At 40.1% G+C, this 23,146-nt stretch overlaps 1 protein-coding gene across 1 annotated transcript in view; it reads right to left on the bottom strand.

Moving 5' to 3' along the window:
* Positions 1-5,750: 5,750 nt before the first annotated feature.
* The window catches only part of MTAP (methylthioadenosine phosphorylase), a 39,440-nt gene continuing 22,044 nt past the window's right edge, over positions 5,751-23,146 (bottom strand). The window contains exons 5-8 of the mRNA XM_012769781.3: positions 17,566-17,668; positions 13,559-13,798; positions 9,716-9,838; positions 5,751-7,221 (exon numbers count right to left, since the gene is read on the bottom strand). Coding sequence (XP_012625235.1) covers positions 7,183-7,221; positions 9,716-9,838; positions 13,559-13,798; positions 17,566-17,668 — 505 coding nt within the window. The 3' untranslated portion in view covers positions 5,751-7,182. The remainder of the gene's footprint in view (positions 7,222-9,715; positions 9,839-13,558; positions 13,799-17,565; positions 17,669-23,146) is intronic.

Below are 23,146 nucleotides of genomic sequence, written 5' to 3'. Positions count from 1 at the left end.
CCATTTGGGCTGCTATAACAAAATACCTGAGACTAGGTAACTTGTAAGCAATGTGATAAGCCCTTGGGAGTGGCATCTAAATCAGTCCACAATTTATAGATGCCTACGGTCTCAAGAAAACAAATTACATGGCAAAATGAAAAACTGAAAGATATAAATAGCTGCCAAAACAGAAAAAATATATATACACATACACACACATATGTATATTTTCTAACACAGAATATTCAGAATCCCTAATTCTGTCCATTCTAGGTACTTTTTCAATCCTATTACATCCTGATTAAGCCCCACCTCTGCTGAAGTAACATGGGGGCATGAGTTGAAAAAATAGGAAAAAATGGGAAGAGGGCTCTGGTAACATTAAGGCATCAATGTAGTATTTGTAAACATTTTTTCCCTCCTTGGAAAATGTGGGCTTTTGGTGTGTGCCATGCCAGGACATCAAATTCCTTATCATGAATTGAATTGTTACAGAAAGCCAGACACTGGGCTCACACCTGCCCATGAGGCAGGCCCCACATTGTATCTGGGGCTATCACTGGGACTATGGCCTGTCTACAGTAATCGTTCCCACTCATCTCGTTTCCTTCAAGCTAGTATATGAGAAAGGTTAATAAGACTTGCTCTATACTACACAGGTGTCAGTAGCAGTTTCATAATTCAATTTGCTTCTTTCCTTTTTGAGTCATTCAGGAAGTTTCTTTTTAAATTGATTTTTAAAATCCAATCAAAAGATTGAGAGCAGATGGTTTTTAACATCATAGTTAAAGCAGGAAAAAGTGTTTCACTAGATTATTTTGGGAAAAGCCTTCACCAGATGCAACTCAAATCAGGCAATACATTAAATAGTTCATTTGGCTTTTCCTTTTCCAGAATCCCTGCTCTTCTAGTTTTCATTATCGACTTAGGGAGGTAGAATTTGTGCATAGTAAAATCACGTATAACAAATGGCTTGTGAGTAATATGGACTCCAGGTGGATTAAAAGTACAAAGAAGGGAATATTGACTGTGAGCTGGTCTGACAAGGTTCCTAGGAAGAAGTGATTGAGCTGGAGAAATGGCAGGATGGTTAAAATTTCAATAGGCAGAAATTTCATAGATTTACACATTTAACAAATACACAGCACTTATGTGAGAGTTACTATGCTGAGCCTGGCAACACAAAAGTAAACTAAATATAATCCCTGCACCAACAATGAATCAGACAACTATAGAACAGGGTGTTTGGGGAGTGCAGAGAAAGGGCTAACTCAGACAGTGAGTCAGACAGAGATGGGTAGAGTGAAGCAGGACAATCTTCCAGGTGGAGGGACAAGAGTTATAAAAGGCCAGGAGTGAGGGATTATGCTTGGGGCTGGAGTCTAAGAGTCATGCTGTCCAGTACAGTAGTCATTAGCCACATGTTGTAGTTGAACACTTAAAACGTAAGTGTTCAATGTAGCAACTGAGAAAATGAATTTATAATCTTAGTTTTAATTAACTTGTATTTAAAAATTGACATCCACTTCAATATACTTGGAACTTCGGTATGCAAATCTACTCTTTCAAAGTAAATTTCATGAAATTTGGATACAAATATTTATTGACATTTAGCATCTGAATTGAGAGGTACTGTTGGTGTAAAATACACACCTGACTCCAATACACACCTTTACTTCCAAAGGAAGGTAAAATTCATAATTTTTTATATTGATTACATGTTTCCATAATATTTTGACTACATTAAGCATATTACAATTAATTTTACTTGTTTCATTTTACTTTGTAAATGTGGCTCCTAGAAAACATATTGGCTCACATTGTATTTCTATCAGACAGCACTGGTCTGGAGTGCCATGAAGTGTGGAGGTGAGAAAGAGGTGGAATGCCAGAACATGCAGGGTTGGGAAGCTGTACATTCTGAATAGTATTGGCTCAGCTGGGTGCGGTGGCTCACGCTTGTAATCCTAGCACTCTGGGAGGCCGAGGCGGGTGGATTGTTTGAGCTCAGGAGTTAAAGACCAGCCTGAGCAATAGCGAGACCCTGTCTCTACAAAAAAACCCAAAAACTAGCTGGACAACTAAAAATATATATAGAAAAAATTAGCTGGGCATGGTGGCACATGCCTGTAGTCCCAGCTACTCAGGAGCTTGCGGTAGAAAGATTGCTAAAGCCCAGGTGTGAGGTAGGCTGACACCAAGGCACTCTAGCCTGGGCAACAGAGGGAGACTATGTCTGAATGAATAAATAATAAAAATAGTTGGCTGGAAGCCTACATGGCAGGCACTATTCTGGTCATTTGAGATATCAGTGAATGACAAGATTCCTGTCCTCAGTTTACATTTTGGTGGGAGTATGTGTGTGTGGGGTCAACAAACAATAAGCAAATAAGTACAAATACTAAAGTATGTTGGGAGAACTTAAGAGCTGTGGGAAAAATAATTGACTCCTAAGTCCTCAGGAGCACTTGGAAGTGTAGGTGAGGGGGCATCACCATCTGTTAAAATGTGATGGTTGGGTTGGACCCACTAAGGCGATTTTTGAGCAAAGATTTGAAGGAGGTGCTGTGGTGAGCCACATTATCTGGGGGAAGAGTTTTCAAGGTAGAAGGAACACAAACCAAATGTGCTAACGTTAAGGGCAAGGGAGGGCCTGGCAGGTTCCAGGAAAAGCAAGGTCTGTGAGGCTGCAGCAGGGTGAGTGAGGTCAGAGGGTAAGTGCAGATCACGTGGGGATTCATAGGGTATCGAGAGGGTCTGGGATTTTAACCTGAGCAAAACAGCATTTTGAGCAGTGGAATGACGTTTTAAAAAGGTCATTCTGGCTCCTGGATTGCTTGCTGTAGGAAGCAGGAAGTGGAAGAAGGAAGACCTGTTAGGTTAGTACAGTATCCACATGAGATGAGCATGGTTTAGAGCAGGGTGGAGGCAGCAGCAGTGAGGAATATCAGTTCTCAGTATATTGGAGGGAATAAAAAATTTCTGGGTTGAATTTTTTAAGAGATGGGGTCTCACTGTATTAACCAGGCTGGTCTCAAACTCCTGGGCTCAAGTAATCCTCCTGCCTCCACCTCCTGAGTAACTGGGATTACAGGCATGAACCACTGCACCCAGCTCTGAATATGGGTTTTGAAGAGAAGAGTCAAGGATGACTCCAAGTTTTTGGTCTTAGGAATTGGAAGGAACTGCCAACAACCGAGATGGGAAAGCAGGTCTAGTGGGAAGTTAAAGAGTGATAACCAAGGACTGAGTCTTGAGGTAGGCAAGATCAGGGAGCAGACAAGGAACCATCAAAGATTGAGAAGCAGCAAACATTGATAAAAAAAAGGAAAATCAAGAGCGCAGGCTCCTTGGAAGCCAAGTAAAGAAAGCTGCTCAAGGAGAGAGAGATCAAGTGTATCAAATGCTCCTGCCTGAGCAAGAGTGAGACCCTGTCTCCACTAAAAATTAGAAAAAAAATTAGCCAGGCATGGCATGCGCCTGTAGTCCCAACTACTTGGGAGGCTGAGGTAGGAAGATAGCTTGAGCCCATCAATTTCAGGTTGTTGTGAGCTAGGCTACCACCACGGCAATGTAGCCCAGGTGACAGACTGTCTAAAAAAATCAAACACAGCTGATACAAAAAGGGTGAAGTCTGAAAATTGACCATTAGATTTAGTAAAGAGGTGACTTTGAGAAGTTTTGGTGGTGTGGGAGACTGACTCAGAGTGGGCTGAAGAAAGACTGGAAAAGAGGAACTGGAGGCAGTGAGAATAAATAACTCTTCAAGGGGTTTTATTCCAGTGAAAGGTAAAGAAATGAGACAGCACAAAGAATTGGGGCAAGAATTGTAATGGGAGAAATACAGCATGTTTGTGTGCTGAAATGATACAATAACGAGGGGAAAAATGGATTATGAAAGGGGCAATTGCTAAAGTGATGGGAGAAACAACTATGCTAGCATTTCCCAACGTGTGCCAGCAGCATCTCCTGGAACTTGTTGGAAATGCAAATTATCAGGCCCTTCCCCAGACCACCTAAGTCAGAAACTCAGGTGAGGCCAGGTTATCTGTTTTAAGAAACCCTCCAGACTCAAGCTTGGTAAGCACTGTCAGCTAACAAGAGGGAAAACTGGGGGAGTGTGTGTGTGTTGGGGGTGGTCTTTGCAAATTCTCTGGTGATGCTTGTTTTGTCAGTGAAGAAAGAACTAAGTTTACCTGCTGAAAGTGAAAATGGGAGAGCTGATAAGGGGTTTTAAGTAGGAAAGAGATACCAGATTTTCACTTACACAATTATCTGAACTTTTGCTAAGTACAAGGAACAGAGGATCCTACACTGATAAGTTAAAGTTCTTTTATGGAGGCTTACCGAGTAGTGAGGGAGATGTATAACTGAATGACCTTTATCTGAAGTTCTCACTCAAGGTTTTCTTTTAAATGGCTAGATATACTCAATTCCTTTAACTATTACTTATGTGGCATGGTTTTCCCAGACCCCTCATCCTTCTACTGGTGTTTTTAAATGGTCAGTGTTCCAAATACAACCTATCACAGAATTTAATTCAACACTCAGATATTTAACCTCATGTTACATGAACTGCTATGAAGCCAGGTCTCCTCTAGTCTCCACTCCTTAAACTGTACAAATTAAAGGAGCAGATGCCTAAGGAAAAAGCTTGGTAAGTACAGGTAGGTATAGACAGTAAGTCTCTTGATTCATGCCTTAGAAGTTATCACTAAGTTTCTTTCCAGAAACTTTCCATGAACATAAAACATAAATATGCTACCCAAACAGATACAAACTGCACACTTATTTTACTTTACATATTTTTCTCATCTACGTTTATCATGAACATTGTTCCATACTGGTACATAAAGATATATCTTTGTTCTTTTAAACCATTGTACATTATTTATATTTGAATTGATTCACCTTGGTTTATTTAGACAATCCCATGCCCCTGAGAATTTTAGCTATTACCAAGCTTTTGCTTATTACAGAAAATTCCAGGATGCATGTTAGGTTAATCTGCAAAATATTTTTAGGTATCCCATGTATCCCTGCTGTTCCAACCTTTTTCAATTTTTGTGGTTAACACTCTGCATATAAAAGATTCAGGCTGTCATTCTGACCCATGATAACTGATGTCAAACACAACAGCAGATAATGCCAACACAGACTCCTTAGATGCAATTCATTAATTAAAGGGGCTAAGTCACTGAGGTAGAGCTTTCCCATTACGCCTACCATCCATGGGGGCAATTTAAAAATGCTCAAAACTGACCATGATGTTCACTTAATTTAGTAGCTTAAAAAAAAAAAAAAGTAGTGCAGTATCACAGAAATGGGAAGCGTTCCAGGAAGTGATCATCTTCAAGCACAGAGTATAAGGAAAAGTGTATTGGTTTTGTCCAAGGAGTGGATGACTAGTAACAAAGAAAACAGGAGTATATTCCATTCATTTGAGAAGTCTGAAAATGAGGTTGCCGGAAAAGGCTGCTGGGTCAAGAAAAGTCCTTCTGCAAGTAGAACTGTACTTCCTGAAGACAGCAAGAAAAACACCCACGTTTTTGGCTTGATATTCTCAGATACCTACTAAGAATGAGAGAAAGTGAGATACTGTCTATATCATACTGTAGTGAAAACACAGGTTACACAGCTGGAGAACGCTGGGTTCAAGTTCGTTAGATTCTCCATGGACCTCTAACAGATAACCAGCCTTGAAATCAGAATGCATCAGGAACTCCAAGAGTCATATCACAGGTGATCCCAATGGCTCAAGACTAACATTGGAGGGTAACAGGTTTATTTTATTGTCTACAATTAGCAGCTTAGTATCTTGAAGTCAATCTCATAGACACAAACATACTGACTTTACAAATCCTTTAAACAAAAGATACTGTATACTGATCTTAAAAGTATCCTGTAATAAATAGACTACAGTGAGAAGAAAATAATTCCGAGGGGAAAAAAGATCTCCCTGTGACAGAAAACTTAAGAAAACAAAACGCATTCCTATAAAGTGAACAATAAAAACCCGAGTGTAAAAAAGCACCCTTCCATTTTCTTATTAAAAAAGAACAATCACCAACTCATGTAAAATAATTCAACTAATAAAAAGCATAAATGAAGTCAAACATTAATTTTTAAAATATCTTACAGAATGTTTTTTAAATATTTTAACTTTTGGACTACAGTATTAAACACCTAACTTTTCTCAGAAAGCTGTTGCAAAACCCAAGTTGTTTTGACTGTATAGAAATCAATAATTCATTTTTAACAGAATAAAGATGTAATACCCTTAACACTCACCATCTTATTACCACCTTAAATTTCACTGCAATACCAAAAACAATGTTTTCAAGAACTAATCTAAGTCCATTTTTATTTTTATAACAACTTTACTATTTGATTATATTCATTGTAGAAAATGTGAAGATACACAAACATTCAAAGAAAATAAAAATTATCCAGTATCCCTCCCCCAAATACAATAGCAAGATTATATATCTTTCTAGTTTTTGTACATTTTCACAGCATTTTAAAACAAAACCATTACTGTAAAATGCTTACATATCCCTTTTTTAAATTTCATATGTAGAGCAACCATTTCTCTAAGACATTGAAATATGTGAAAAGGATTTTCAGTTGGCTGATTCACAATCTAATTATAACCAAAATCACCTTCAATTGTTGAGTATTCAGATTATTTTAAATATTTGCTACTATAATACCATTATCCATTTTTATACAAAATTCTTTGCATCTGATAATTTTTTAAAGAGAAATTCCTAGGAGTACCCAGCACAAAGTACATAAATGCATTTTACCACACTGCCCTCCAGACATATTATGCCAATTTACAGTCACATCAATAAATAACCACAGTCCCATTTCTTTCTCATATTCCTTGGCAACACAGGAAACCGTATATTACCCATAACCCTTTATTGTTGCAAATTTAATAAAGGGAGAGAAGAATGGTATCTTCTTGGTTTTTTTCTAAAATGTAAATTTTTCCCCCGCATGTTTGCTGGTCATTTGCTTTTCTTCTGTGTTCTGAAGCAGTTCAAGTCTTTTAGAAGTGTGTCTCATACACACAACGTCTTGTCTTACCACAGGCATGGGCAGAACAGCTGCATGTTTTTTTCAAGTTAAGCAAGAATTCTCAAAGCAACTGGAGTTAGAAAGTCGTCTTTTCTTCTGCGCAGCCATGCTATTTTAATGTCTTGGTAATAAAACAGAAAACTGGGCCATATTCTGAAAGGAAGAAAGTAGGCACAGATGACAAAGACCTGTAGTAGTGATGTTCACGGGTAGGTGAGTATTCTAGTTATGAGGATATCTGTTAAAAACCAGATTTTGATTGTATAAAGTGAGAATTCACTTTAAACTCTCCAGATAATATTCATGTTCACTAACCAAATGTGGAATTTACGTACAATTCTAAAGTCATGGTTCCTCATTTAGCTTTCCTGTAAAGTGAGGTTAAAGACGCCGATCTCAGAGGTTTGTTCTGATAATCACATATTTACATCTACCTTTATATCCACTACGACACAGTTTATATACCAACACCGACTCACGATTATTCTTTATGCAACCTCCATCCCTTATCCTTATCTTACTGTAAAAAAAAAAAAAAATTTTAAAGTGTCCCTTATCTCCAAAGAGAATAGGATCATCTTCAAGTCTTTTAAGTATCTTTGTAAACCAGAGCTTAACATACAATGCACGCTTAGTGTTTCTGAAATGAATTAGTGAGCGAATAAATGATATACATCTCAATGCTTTAGAGGACTGAAAATACTACCCCAGAATAAGGGATTATTGGTATGGTGTTCCTTAATGCTACAGAATGGAGGCCACAATTCTTAATTTTGTCTAGAGCAGCAAATTTTCATTTTCTTCTCTTTGGGTCATATATCTTCCGTTTGAAAATCAGATGAGAGCTACACATTGTAAGACTCTATAAAAATGCATGCATTCAAAAACATATCCTTTTACCCACAATTTCAGAAGCTTCAGGAAAGGAGAACACTGATTTCTATCCTCCAAGCACGTTTACAAAAAATGAAGCTAAAATAATACATTATTGCTTGAGAAATTATCTTGAAGTTCAAGAGACTATATTCAAAGTGAGGCCAGTTGGAAAACCTAAAAAAATGAACCTCTTAAAGTCCTTTAAAAAACAAACCTCTATGACAGGAGTTCCCAACCTATGGTGAGTTGTATGATTATTTCATCATATATTACAACGTAAGAATGATAGAAATAAAGTGCACAATAAATGTAATGCGCTTGAATCATCCCAAATCCATCTTCAGCCTCTCTGGTCCATGAAAAAAAGTGTCTTCCATGAAAACAGTCCCTGGTGTCAAAAAGGTTGGGGGCATCCGCTTTATGACACTTGCCTTAACACCGGCTCAGCAGCAGCACAAGTGTGAGTCACATTTCCAGCAAACCCACGTTTGTTACACAAGATAAAGCTGTGCTGCCCCACTGTATTATATCCATTATATGCAGCTGAATGTAACTGCTTTTATGATAAAACCCAAAAAGCCACCTGTTTCTAGGTTAAACTAACATTCCCCAATTCTCAGAATTGTTTCCCTTTCTTGCATAATTACAGGGGCTTTCTGTACTTTAATTATGCTAAAATAATTCTTGGGGAAAAGGGGCTGTCACTTATCTCCCAAGTATATAGTTTTGAAACAAACAGGTATGTTTCCTAGTAGGGAAGACAAGACTACAAATTCCAATATTCCTGACTTTGCCAGTCCTAACGGCTGAGAGACAGTTTAGGGATAGTGGTGTGCTTGTGTGTGTTTATCACTTCCAGTCTTATCAGTGCTTCATGTTGTTGGTAGCTTGAAATTGGCCATGCTGGAGCATTTATACCACACAAATCAGCAAGCACTGCAAATCATGGCTCCACCATGGCCAGCAGTTATTGTCATCACATTAAAACTGTGGTTGTCTCATTCCATATCTTCTTGGTGGTAATTCAGGTAGGGAGGGCTTCTATCAACCTTTAGAATCCTCTCTCAACTACTGCCCTATGATCCAAGATAATAGGTGTGTTCTAGGAGACCTCAAGATATGCTTATCTTTGGATAGTAGGGGAATGCAATATCTGATCAATTTGAGGCAACTCCTTATCCATGTGGTTAAGAGTCACAAAATGTCTAAATAAAAATCATGCACCTTTGAGTTTAGCAGTTAGTTTAAATTATATCCTGTGAATTAATACTAGAGTTGATCTCATATTTACTATTGATTACTATCTTAGTTTGATGCAACATTGACCTTAAGCAGATAATCCCTGGCACCATTCTGGTATTGCTATGCCACAGTGTTGGCTTTAAAGGCCTGCTACCACTTTGCATGGATCTGCCAAAGAAAAAAATAGCTTTGTCAACAATAAGCCATACACAGAGAAAGCATTATCAATCTTCTGATGTAAGACTTAGGGATTCACTACAGAGCAGCACAATGTGAAGAACCTGGTACACCAGATAATCAAACTCTCTCTACCTCAACTTCCAATGGTCTTGCATTACCGGCCAGAAAATATGACTTGTCAATTTCGCAAGTGGTTGGTATGGTAGTAGATGGCATGAAAACTTGCTGAAAACATATAGGCTACCATAAAATACATGACGAGATAGACCAAGGGTAAAATGCAAATAACAGAAGGTGGCAGCTGGGGATCTCTGGAAGTATCTTCTTGTAGATGGCTGAGGACACTTACCTTCATGTTATGGAGGGTTTCTGACCATTCCATTGACCCTATCTGAGGTATGGTAGTCAGAAGTAAACTTTTGGCTTTATTGGCATTTTCTTTCAGGGTCTTTAAGACCCGGTCCACAGAAACCTAGAGAAGCAACAGCACAGGATGTTACTAGAATTTAAAATTCCACTGTTCTTTGCAAAACATTTCCTGCATTCCAACCTTGCGATGGTCTAAATGTTTGTGTCTTCTTCAAATTCATCTGCTGAAACCTGCTCCCCAATGTAGGGTATTTGGGAGGTGATTAGGTCATAAAGGCAGAACTCTCATGAATGGCATTATAGCCCTTATAAAGGAAGCCCCAGAGAGATTCCTCACCCCTTCCACTGTGTGAGGTTCCAGTGAGAAGATGGCGTCTATGAGGAAGTGGGCCCTCACCAGACCCTGAGTCTGCCAGTGCCTTGATCTTAGACTTCCAGAACAGTGAGAAATAAATTTCTGTTGTTTAGAAGCTACCCAGTCTATGGTATTCTGTTATAGCAGCACAGACAGACTAAGAAACCTGCCTGTGACATCTGTTTACTCCATGCAATCCCTTGAGCTCAAGCTCTGCATTTATCAAGATAGTCTTGGAGAAACCCAATGACATCTCTAAAAAGCACTGTCAGATTTCAATATGGTATCTGAGAAAATATTTCAGATGCATGATGGGTTACCATGGTCTGGAAAGATGTGGCTGTTTTTCCCACATCCATAGAACGGATTCCAGTCTTAAAACTGTTGCCACATTGGATAATCAAACAGAAGATAAGTACATTTCTTTTTAGAAAAGTATTCCAGCTTTTAAATAAAGAAAAAAAAAATACAGAATTAAAGCGTCACCATTTTTATGGCTTCCAATGAATTAATGGATTGGCTGCTAACATCACAAACCAAATTTAAAAACCCCAAACCAATAAACCACTCATATGTGTTTCTTCTTCTTCTTCTTCTTCTTTTTTTTTTTTGAGATAGAGATTTGTTCTGTGGGCCAGGCCAGAGTGCAGTGGTTGTCGTCATAGCTCACTGCAACCTCAAACTCTTGGCCTCAAGTGATGCTCCTGCCTCAGGCTCTACAGTAGCTGGGACTACAGGCACATGCCACCACACCTGGCTAATTTATTTTTTTGGTAGAGCTGGATATTGGATTAATGGAAAATCATACTATTGTCTACTTTTGTATATGACTGAAATTCTTTCACCAGGAAAAGTTGAAAAAAATATGTGAATACAAACTGACTAGAGACATAGTACTTCTGCTTTACTATGCTCAGAAGAAATCCAACATTCAGGGATGCAAAGATTACACTTTCCTATTTCCTTCCAGATCCCTTCCACAATCACCAAGGTGTGTTTAGAAAAAAGTTATGAGCACTGTAGCAGAGGGGAGTTTCCACAACTATGAGGACACATAGCAGGGACCAGCTGGGTATCTGCCAGGTACATGTAAAAGACAGGTTTTAAGCTGAGTCTCTGAATGCAAAGACATGAAGCATCCAAGAGATTTACCTTATGTTTACTCATTCCTTCACTTTTCCTGTGACTGATGCATCTACATAGACTCCGACCTTCCTCTTCATTGTTTCTGTTGGGCTCCACCCCTCCTACTGACATTCTCACAATGAACCCTCTATTCAAGGTCCAGCTCAAATCTCAAGTTACCACCTTTGATACCTTTACCTGCTACTGCCCACCCCTCACGCCTCCATCATAGCTATTATCTCATGGCCACCCTCCTCTGAGTCAGCACTACACTAGCTTTCCTATTATACATATACCATTTGGTTTAATTCTCCCAGCAATACTACAAGGTCAGAATAATAACTATACAATCTCCAACCCCTGGCTTCATTCTATAGAAGAGCAAAAAGGTCCAATAACTTGCCTAGTGCCACAAGTAAATAGAGCAACTACAATTTGAAGGTGGCTCTAGGCAATTCCAAACCCTTCTTGCCATGCCGGGCTGCACATCTGGCTTAAGTACAGTGACACACATGGTTGGTTGAGACAATGATGCTATCTTTATCTGTGCCTTCCTTGTGGCGTTTAACATTATTGTCTTCAAGCTGTACCACTTATACAGAGCTTAGTTTCTCTGTTTTTAAACAAAATAGGTCTGATTGCTTTCCGAACCTCATCTGGCTTACTAAAGGAAATCACTGCTGGTTCTGTAAAGGAGGAGACACATGTTATTAGACTGAGCAGAAAGCCACAAGCAGGAAGAAACAATCTGCTTTCAGGGAGTGGCAGGGGCTGGAGTTTTCAATTAATTAGAAGTGGCCTGTTGACATCATGAGGTTGGGTTGTCCCTTAGATTGCCAAAGCTGCCAAACCAGATATTATATTGTGGCTTAAAGTCAGAATTTACAAAATCTCTCACATAAAACGTACCCTGTTTATTAGCAAACTTATTACACTGAGGAGTCAGAAAAAGGCATTCATGAAAAACAAATAACCTGTGTTCATCTATGGCCAAGTACCATATACATGGATGGACAACAGGGGCAAGAATATCTAGCCCTGTTTCATGTGAGATTGGAAAGTGAAACAAGCAACTCTCTGAGATGACGTTAAGGGCTTCTTTGTAGACGTGCTCAGAACAGTCACCCCTATATCCCTCCTTCAAAATTCTTCGACTATAGTTTTGTCCTTTTCTCTATTTTAAAATGAGAATGAATGACAGAACAAATGATCTAGTTTCTTTAAGTAAAACACAAGGAATGAAGAGAGAGGCATGGGAACATTAGATTAAAAGAGACTTAAGAGGCTTACCATTAAAATACAATGTGTGAATTGCAAGGGATCCTGACTTAACCAGATTGCTAAAAATTATGAGATCAGAGGGAAAATGTGAACAGTCTGGATATTTGATTATATCAAGAAATGTATATCAGTATTTTTTGTATAATGATGGTGTTGTAGTTTTTTTAATTTTAAAAAAGAGGCCTTTTAGAAAAATATTAACTTCAAAATGAGGACAAGGGAGAGATTGAAGTGGGTAGGGGCACATACATGACATAAGACTGTCCATGGTTGGTAATTGTGGAAGCTGGGAGATGGGTACACCTGGGATTCATTATACTATACTCTCTACTTTTGCAGATGTTTAGTTTTCCACAAAGTATTTGTTTTGGAAAGGTGACCTCATTGTTCCAGTGCCCTCAAATTCCAGCTGGACCTTGCTGTCTTCCCTGCCTAAAACCCCTCCCGACCTCCCGTCTGAAACCCCTATCATGGGGTATATGTGGCCCTGCCACACTGCCTCTCCCCGCCACCTCCTCTCCACTCTATTCAATCCTGACGTTCTTCCCCATCACACTTAATCCAGGAAGCCTTCTTAGACTTTAAATATTTGGCTCAGGCAACTGGATAGATACTTCTGTACCTCACCACACTATTTCCTTATAACCATTAGCTTTCTTACACTGGTTTGCTTAACCTCTATCTTCCCAAACAGAATGTTGGCTCTTTTAGGGCTTTTCTGTTTGCCGTCACTTTTCTATGCCAGAGCACAGAATCCAGCCATGGCAGGTTAAACAGATGGATACGAACATAGGATTCCCAACACATCTATATGCCTACAGTGTACTAGTCACTGTTGATCCTGGAATAAAAGGGTCTCTTTCTTTCCCTAGGAAGACCTTTGTTCTTACATTCCAATGGCAATTATAGAACATATCTCGTAATGCCTAATGATAACTTCAAAACCTTACTGAAAGGTTTTTCTAAAACTAGCATAATAGAAACGAACAGTTAAGACACTCATATTAGCTTAGGGCACCCAGAAACCCATGCCATACGTGCTCAGAAGAGAATTCCACGTACTTCTTCCTCGTGCTCCTTCCAGCAATCATAATCTGTTGCTATGGCAATACTCGCATAGCAGATTCCTGCCTCCTTGGCAAGAACCACCTCTGGAACTGTGGTCATGTTGATGACATCTGCCCCCCAGGCGCGGAACATGAAGCTTTCTGCCCGGGAGCTAAAACGAGGTCCTTCGATTGTGACCATTGTCCCCTTTGAGTGGCACCGGAGCCCCAGCTTCTTAGCAGTCTCTATGAGAACCTAGAAAAGAAAGAACCAGAAACTCAAAACATCCAAGCATACACACAACTCAAAATTTTATTGTTCCTTGATGTTTCACAATTACTCAATTAGAGAAGATTTTTCACTACAAATACCAAGTACCTGCCAGGCTCTCAGAACCCAGAGGGCCACACACCAGTGTTTCTTAGACTCTCGCTCATTTACATAATCCTGTTCACCAGCGCTTTGCACAAAGAAGCTCACAGCTACAAGAGCAAACCCTGAGCTTTTTCTATGCACCAAGCATTTGCTTAGATGCTTTAATTTCCCTTACTTCTGAACAACTCTAAGAGACTACCTGGTTTGTGAATAGACTTGAGCCTTATATCACTCAGATCTCCTCAAAGAAATTTGCTGAGTTCTATTTCCAAGCTCCTGAGAAGTTAATTTTCATTGCTTTTTTATATAGAATCTGAAGACTTTTGTAAAGCCTTTTTTGGTTAAAAAGTGATTTCTACTGCCTGTTGTCTCTCTAAGCACTTATGGTGAAAGCAGAATGGGGTTATGTTTTTTTTTTTCTGTTCAATGATAAATTTATCTTGTCATTCCTTTAGAGACAAGGCCAAGCACAGATTTTTAGATACATGATTAAAACATTTGATCACTTTTTCCAGTGTTCTAACTAATAATACACATCTAATCTTCAGGTCCTTAATTTCATTTTTTTCTTAGCTTATGCTTCAATATTCCCTTTTAATTAAAAAAATGAGTCTTTTCAACCAGCTTTGCTATTAACTTGTGTAAGTACTATTAAAAATTCACTCAACCTCTGTGTGCCTGTTTTCTCAATTGTAAATTAGGAATAATAATATTGCATAACTCAAGATATAGTGAGGATTAAATGAACTAAGATATATACAAGCACAGAATCATGCCAGGTACACTGTAAACACCATATGTATAAATGCTAAGCTGGTCTAACGATTATTAATACTGGCAGCTTCTACAAGTTTGGCAAAAGTTCCTGGGATAGCACATAAAGTGGAGTCACTCAAAGCCAATAGAAGGCTCCAATCTAGGCCAAAGTCTTATCTGCACTTGTCTTAATCACATAAGCAAATTAACATATTTCCTTAAAAAGTGACTTGTACTATGCTACAGCAATGGGAAAAGAATTTTAACAAGAGCCTCAGCAACCCCAAATTTAGAACCATGACAAGCATACAGACTATGAACAGCTGATGCTACATAATGTTTTATCTCATAAATACTGAAAATAAGATTATGGTCATCAACACTTTCTCCTAAAATGTACAAGTTTTAAATGTAAGGTCCTAAATCTCTACCTCCCCTTTCCCTGTCTTTTCTCCCCCCAGTTAAGACATAACTAGCCCAATCCTGCTGGTTCATTAACTGTCTTTAAGGATCTTGAATAACCAAACTGTGTTGGCTAAACTTCAGAGTGCTTCTAGAGATGAATAAAGGAAGGTCACAAGTACTGTGCACCACTAGCCTATGACATTAAGTCATCACCACCACCCTGAGAGATAGGTACCATGATTGTGAGGAGGAAACCGAGGCTATGGATATGGGTCAGCCACCTGAACCAGCACTTTGCACCCTTACAGTAACAGATTATACCACCATAAGGTAGCAGAAAATACAAACTACACGCGACCTCTGGGTCTGAGGCTGAGATCATTTCATTTTCTTGTCTGGAGTCATCACAATGGAACTTCTGAAGCCACCACAATCTATACCAAAAACCCCCTAGCAATGTTAGATCACCAGGCTAAATATACTTAATGTGTCAGAACTTTCAGGGGTTTCAGATTAAAAATGAAAAACTGAATAGGAGTCATGTCATTTTTGGAATAGGTAGTACCTGTACATGGTATAAAACTTAAATAGTGCAAAAGGAAATTATTCTGGAGGAGTATTTCCCCCACCCTGTGTCCTAGGGACCCACTTCACCTCCCCAAGGGAAACCACTGGATTACTAGGTTGTTTTTTGTTAACCTTCCAAAAATACTCTATTTGCATATGAACATTTACACATATATATGCACACACACACACGTATTTTAACATAAATGGAAGGCTATGCCAGCCATCGTGCACTTGACAATCATGGCAGCAATCCTTCCACAGTAGTACGTGAAAGATCATGTGGATGTTCTAAGTGCTTAATTACCAAGTGGCAGCACATTCATTCTCATTTTTGGATGTTTAAAAAAATCTCTTTTAAAGTAATTAAGAACAAAGTAATATTCTGAAGGCTTATTTCTGTGATATTCTGAAACTGCCTTCCCCCACATTCTCAGTCTTTATGTGGGGTCCAATAGCTAGATTCATGTGGTTTCATGGGAGGCTACGTTGTGTTATTGGAAACCATCACCCCAGTACCACATTTACATGTGCGCTATATAGCTCATTCATGCTTCCCCCACCCACCTCCACTCCTAGTTCCCCAAGTCTCTGTATTCTGCCTGGCACCAGGGCTCAGATTCATACTAACCTGGATTCTCTTCTTAGTCTATTTTTTCCCAAGCTGCCCCCATTTTGAAATGGACAAGAACCTCATCCACACTTTATTTCCCCTGGATAGCAACAGCAGCTCTATTATGTGGGAAGATCTGTGTTTCAGAGGTCAGACTAGTACCTTTCTGATACATTCTGTCGAGAACTATCCAGAAACATGTCCTATATAGACACATACAAACTTCACCTGCCTTTTTTTTTTTTTTTTTAAACAACATACTTTCATGGAAGTCAGAGAGAATCAATGTGCAGTGGTACCTCTCTTTTGTTTGAGCCCAGAGTGAGGTCACAGTGCCCTTGCTCTTAACAACAAGGAAACAGGTTTTCCAGGATTATGTAGCGCTGAATGTAAATGCTAAAAGAAATCATCTATTCTCTACGTGCAGGTGTTAAAATTATCTGAATGACTAACATGTTTAGGTATTTACAGTGGCTAAGCTAATTCACAAGGCAGATTTTATGAGGCAGTTCACCTCTGATGATACTTCTGATCTTTCAAACCTGGGATTGTAAAAGCAGCGCATGTAGACCAAATGATGGACTTCTGAGTTGTGGTCACCATTTCTGTTCCTGGGGAGCTATGGCTGTGCCTCCTCACCTCATGCCACTGTTGGCCCTTGGGGGCTGCCCCACATTCTGATATTTTGCTGTAATATTGAAGGAGGTCGGGCAGTAATGGCCAAGCTCAGCTCAAAGGCAAAAGATGCTAATCTGACTATTTCTAGATATTCAATGATAATAATATCTAATTCATTAAGGCAGTTACCAGTCATTAGATGTTCTATAACTAACAGGGATGGTTCAAAGCACTTCATAAATATTAACTTTCATCCCTTGCACAGTCCTATGAAGTATAAGTTACCATTATTTTCATTTTACAAATGAGATAATTAATGCCCAGAAACATTAAATAATCTGTCTAGTAACCCACAGCTATTAAGCTGAAGAGCAGAGATTGGATCCCAAGTAATCTGGTTCCTGACTGTATACTTCTGAGTAACATGCTATCCAATAGTAAATTATTTAAAAGATATCCTGACAGCAAAATCAAAACTTATTAAAAGGTAGGTTGCAACTTTGAGTGGTTTAACTCACAAATGACTGAGAGTAGTGAAGGCATTATTAGCACAGGGAAACGATTCTTCATAAAACCTTGCATATGAAGCAAACTTATGGGGTTAGAGGGACCATCTGCTCAGCTGACACTGATGCTACCCCAAGTCCTTATGACTTACTCTGGGGCACCTTCCAGAAAGATTACGTACCTCTCTCGTTTTGGGGCAAAACGGCTCAGCCATGGGAATATGGCACACTCCTCTGGCACAAGCATGAGTTCCATCATAGAAGGACTGAGGCCTCATGGCAGTCCTACAAAATAAAGTGGGGGGGAAAATTTTTTTTTGTTTTTTTTGTTAAAGCCATCTCTCCATCCTCTGAAGACTGGCAAAGCAAATGCATCTAGGTCAACATCTTGGTCTTCACTCCAGAATCAATAGCTCTGGATAAGCTGAAGGCAGTTGTTAAAACAGCAGCTTCAGGCTGGTATTTGATTTTTCTGGCTCTAGGCTGGTGGCAATACACTACTCAACAGGAGTTAAAGTGTTGTGGTCTGGCAGCGGTGACAAGGTAACCACATGGATTATAGGTACAACTCAACTGTGGGCTCAGGAAGGCCAGGTAAAAGACTTAAGAAGCCAATATGATAATGTTTCATCATCAATGATGGAGAAAATTATATAGTGAACCCCACATACCCGCTTCATCTGTTGGCTCTTTTATGGTTGCAAATTCCAGGCTTTGACTCAGACCATATGCAAATTTCCCTGATGCCTTCCAAGAAATTATTTAGAGTAGGTCCTGCCCTTAGCTCCAGCTGTATTTTTTCATGCCACCGACCCAATGAAGAAACAGCTATCATCCCGCCACACATTCGGGAATCTGTCTTGTTTGCTGCCTCATTAGTTTACTCCTCTCCTGGCCATAATTAGTTCTAAAGTCTCTTAGGTCAAGTTACTGGTAAAACAGTTTTGAATCCACAAAAGAGACTAAAATTAACCCAGTGACAAGTCACCCAGAAATTTCTCACCAGAATTTTTCCAAACAAGCCACTTTCTCTGCCCATGAAATTGTTCTAAACTTGAACTCACGAGTAACCCAGGAAAGAGAGTCCTCAATCTTTCCTACGGAGGGAGAACAGGGAAGGCATGGGCAAAGGAAGCCAACAGGGGAAGGAAGATGATGTGATGTCCTTTTCCAGGGGTGGAAGAGTGAGGGACAGCTCAGAGAACCAGTCTCACTGGTCCCATTTACACAGCTGCATGTCCACCGACCAAAATTCACCTGTTACTCTCACGATATCACATGCTAAACAGTGACACTAGTTGGCATGGAAGCCACTCCCTCAGAGACGAGGCCTTAGGGCTCTGAAGGAATGAAAACCCTGTGTTCCTCCCAACCCTTTGCCACAAGTCCCTTAAGGGAAATGCTAAGTTAACCCCAAGCACTTCCAAATCGGGTTGAAGAAGAGGCCAAATGACGGTTCCAGTCGGTATAAATAGAGGCTTTTCTCTTTTTGAAAGACTGACCAATAAAATGATGCCACGTACTTAATTCCAGCTCTGGCTTGGTTTCAGCCTTCGATGAGTCAAGCATTAGCAATATCCCTGCTCACAACTGTAATTATTGAAAACAGGATCACAAAACCCTCCAGGGGCTAGACCCCAACAGATGTCCACACCAAACATCCCCTTATCTATCTCTGCCCTCTCTCCTGTCTGTGCCCACCCTTTGCCTTGGCACTCCTCCCTTTGCTTTGAACTTTTTAACCTTAAGACATATCATGTGTTTAAAAACAACCTTTATGCTACATCACATACATGTGATACTTATTGACTACAGTCTTAATTCCCTCTCTCAGATGGAATATTTTACATTTTTCTCTTTCAACAAAACTCCCTAGCTACTAACTATGTGGCTTATAGCAAATTACCATATCTTTTTGATTCTCCATTTCCTAATCATAAAACACAGTATTAATCTACCTACTTGGAAGGGCATTAGGATTAAGTCAACCAAGATGTCCAGATAACCTGCAGCTGCACAGAAGTGTGGGCTTGGCTAGAGACAGAACTGGGAGTGAGCACATAGGGCCTCAGAGCACATGACCTTGAAAGGGGCCAAGTGGCCCCAGAGAAAAAACAGGGCTTAGAAACCAGTTTCCAATAGTTTTGGGGCTATGGTACTAAGATACTGGAAGGGAAGGTACAAATGAGAAACGCCTATTTACAGTTTACCCACCTACTTGAGTTGTTCCGCATCACTAACTTAAGTATGAACACATTCGGTGAAACATTTAAATCTAAACCTCAATCTCTACAAATAGCAGCATACCAGTACAGCACAAAATGAAGAGGCACTGTTAATGCTGACCAAGAGCAATGATGTTTTATAACCACAGCGGAGCAGAGTGGATGACACCACCCAAAAGAAATTCTAGAATGAAATGTAATTTTAATAGCACCTGTCCTCATTTTGAGGGTCTTCTGAGAAATCCAAGATTTTACAATTCAGCAAGAAACCTGGAATAAACCTGCCAGTCATGTACCACAAAGTAGGGACTGTTACCCACTTAAGCCCACCAGTTCACTGCCAATTTCCAGCCAAAACAGCTCTTCTATATTCAGAATCATAGTTCACCCTCATGCTAAGTTTTCTGAGTAACATGGAGAAAACACAGGAAATGTAATTTTGTCCCTGGATTTGAATCTTATCACTGAATGTTTGCGGGGTCTTGGGCAAATTACTTCACAAGTTCTTTCTTCACAAGGTATTAGCAACATCCCCCACTGCTATGGTCTGAAGGTTTGTCCCTCCAAAATGCCTATGTTGAAATCTTAATCCCTAATCCTACCTACTTTGAAGGTAGAACCTTTTGAAGGTGATTAGGCAAAGCCCTCATAAGTGGGATTAACATCCTTATAAAAGAGACCTCAGAAAGCTAGCTCATCTATTCTAGCTAGCTAGTGTGTTCCACGTGAGCACACAGCAAGAAGGTGCCATCTATGAGAAAGCAAGCCCTCACCAAATACTGGAATCTGCCGGCAACTTTTCTTGGACTTCCCAGCCTCCAGAACTGTAAGAAATACATTTCTGTTGTTCAGAAGCTACCTAGTCTATGGTACTCTGTTAAATCAGCCTGAACAGACTCAGACACACACTTACACCTTTGTTTAAATATAAAAACAAGGCTGCAAAATCCTCCAGTGGCTACATCGCAACAGACTGTAACGCAATGACATCTCCATTTTATTGTCAAATCATGCCCACCCCACCCTGGAAAGATGTACACATGCTACTCCTAGAACCTGTGACTATGTCACACGTGGCAAAGGGGAATTAAGGATGCTAACAAGCTGACCTTAAACTAGAAAGGTAACAACAACAACAAAAAGCATATTCTGGATTAACGAGGTGGGTGCAATGTCATCAGAAGAGTCCATCCATGTGGAAGGAGGCAGCAAAAGAGTCAACAGCACAGTGATGAGAGGTGAGAAGGACTCAATCTGCCAGCGCTGGCTTTGAAGATGGATGGGGGCTCTGAGCCAAGGAATGCAAGTGACAAAGGACAAGGAAACGGGATTATCCCCTGGGCCTCCAGGAAAGGACACGGCCCTGCCTATACCCTTTTTTAAAAAAACACAGCGAGACCCATGTTAAACTCCTAACCTACAGAACTAAAAGATGATACATTTGTCTTGTTCAAGCCACTAAGTTTGTGATAATTTCTTACAGCAGCAGTAGGAAGCTAATACACACACTGATAGGGTCTGAGATATGGTTTCTACAGTAATAAAGAACTGATGCTGAAGGTCTGCCCCCTACTCTCGCTTCAACTAGCAAACCCCTCTACCTAGGCAGGGAGACTAATCAGCATGGGATCCCACTGAAAAACATAAACTTCAGGGACGGACTGATCTGGCTCTACCACTCACTAGCGGTATGCTCTTGGCAGAGTCACTCTCATTTCTCTGCACCTCATTGATATCAGTGTCCTCAATATTTAAAGTGGGAGTAACATCGTTTGCCTTCTATGGTGCATGTGAGCACTGAACAAGACAAGTTGAAGCAAGTGCTTGGCACTAGTAACTGCTGTTTATGGAAAATCTGCTTCTGTACGTCTCTCCTGCCCACCTCAAAGTATGACATTTTGATGTCATAGCACCCAACAAATTGGTCAGGACAGTCAAGCAGGGATGAGTGCTAAGAAAAGTGAGTGCACAAACAAATAAATAAAAACTGACTGTGGAAGAGTGGGGGAGACAAAATGATGTTATGTTCTGGCAAGAGACATGAGTTCAAGACAGTCAAGGAAAGAACACGGGGAACTCTCAGACACAGAGGGGGAGAAAAGCCCAGAGAAGTATTGACTGACAGGTTGTTTCTTGCATCTAGATGTTAAATCAGCCTAAAGATAGCCATTTGTTAGTGTTTCCTTTGAGGAAATGCAGAGTGGCAAACAAGTTGAGAGCAAACACCTGTCTGTGCCCACAAGCCCCAACATGCAGGAACGTGAGTCAATTACTTTACTGGCAGACCAGAACAGCTTCTCCTAAGAAAGATGGTTTCAGAGAAGTGGTTCCACTCTCATCACTTAAAAGGTTATTCAAACAGTCCAACACTAATGTTCAGGGACAGCGATGAGACAGAGGAAATCTTGACATCAGCAGAAGGCAACAGGTTAAGAAGTGGGGTGAGTCTGTCCTATGAACCAGAAGGAACCGCAAAGTTATGGATTTGAAACAACATTAAGCTCTTCCCACTCCTGTCTCATGAGTGCCCCTCATTGCTTATGGTGCCAGAGGAAGGAGAAACAACCATGGTTGTTTATACCCCAATGAGGAAAAACAGCTCCATGAACAGGTTACACACTTTCCCTTCTGTTCTATTATTTTTCATGAAGTCTTGCTAAACAGCATGCTGAGCAGGAGCACAAGAAAACAAGTCCTTGCTCTGACACAGGTGGTGACGATAATCTCTTTGGGCCTCAGTTTCCTCACCTGTAAATGGGAATAAGGTACAGCTCTAGATATCTCCCAGAGCTGTGATAATTAGCAATGTCTGAAATATAGTAAGGACCTATTTGCTCAACTCTAAAATGGGGAAATTACTGTTGTATGCAATAAATGGGATTAACTGACTGTGGCACCTGGTAGGAACTAAGAAACTGGTAGTTGGCATTTTTAATTACAGGATATATGGCCAGAAGGTAAGAAGAACAGAACTAGGTTATGGAACAGAACATAAGAATGAACATCTCATACAGGGGTAGCTGACCCCGATTCAAGGCAAGAAGATGACAAAGGGGGATGCAAGTAACTGGTGAAAGGGAAGGCAAAGGGAAAAGGTGAGTTAATGCCTAATAGCTTCTGTTTTCTCTACAAAGGTGGGGGTGACAGTCTCAGCTGAGAAAGAGGGAGATCGGCAGGAAGCCGTGAGAACAGGAGTTAAAAACAGCTGCTAACAGGGATGAGGGGAAGGGCTAAGCAAAGGCTTCCTGTGCAATTCTTTACCATAGAACACTATTTTTAGTCCAGATGAGGTGCAAAGACACTGACAACATACTTGACTTCAGAGCACGGCCCTAGCCCAAGGGCCCACTGCTGTGCACTGTGACATCATGGGGGAAGCCCAAGGCAGGGCCTCTCTATGGGAGAAGGAAATAAGCTGACAGAACTGATCAGCAAGCACTGTGTGTTTAGAGTGGGACTTTCCTGATGAGTAAGAACGCCACACAAAAGCTCACCCAAGCCTCTCCCAGTTCTTCTAGCAAGAGAATAAGTTAATGAA

The sequence above is a fragment of the Microcebus murinus genome, chromosome 12 (genome assembly GCF_040939455.1).
Source record: "Microcebus murinus isolate Inina chromosome 12, M.murinus_Inina_mat1.0, whole genome shotgun sequence".
Taxonomy (NCBI): Eukaryota; Metazoa; Chordata; class Mammalia; order Primates; family Cheirogaleidae; genus Microcebus; species Microcebus murinus.
The sequence above is the reverse complement of the archived record's forward strand: the minus strand, read 5'-3'. Positions and strand labels throughout refer to the sequence as shown.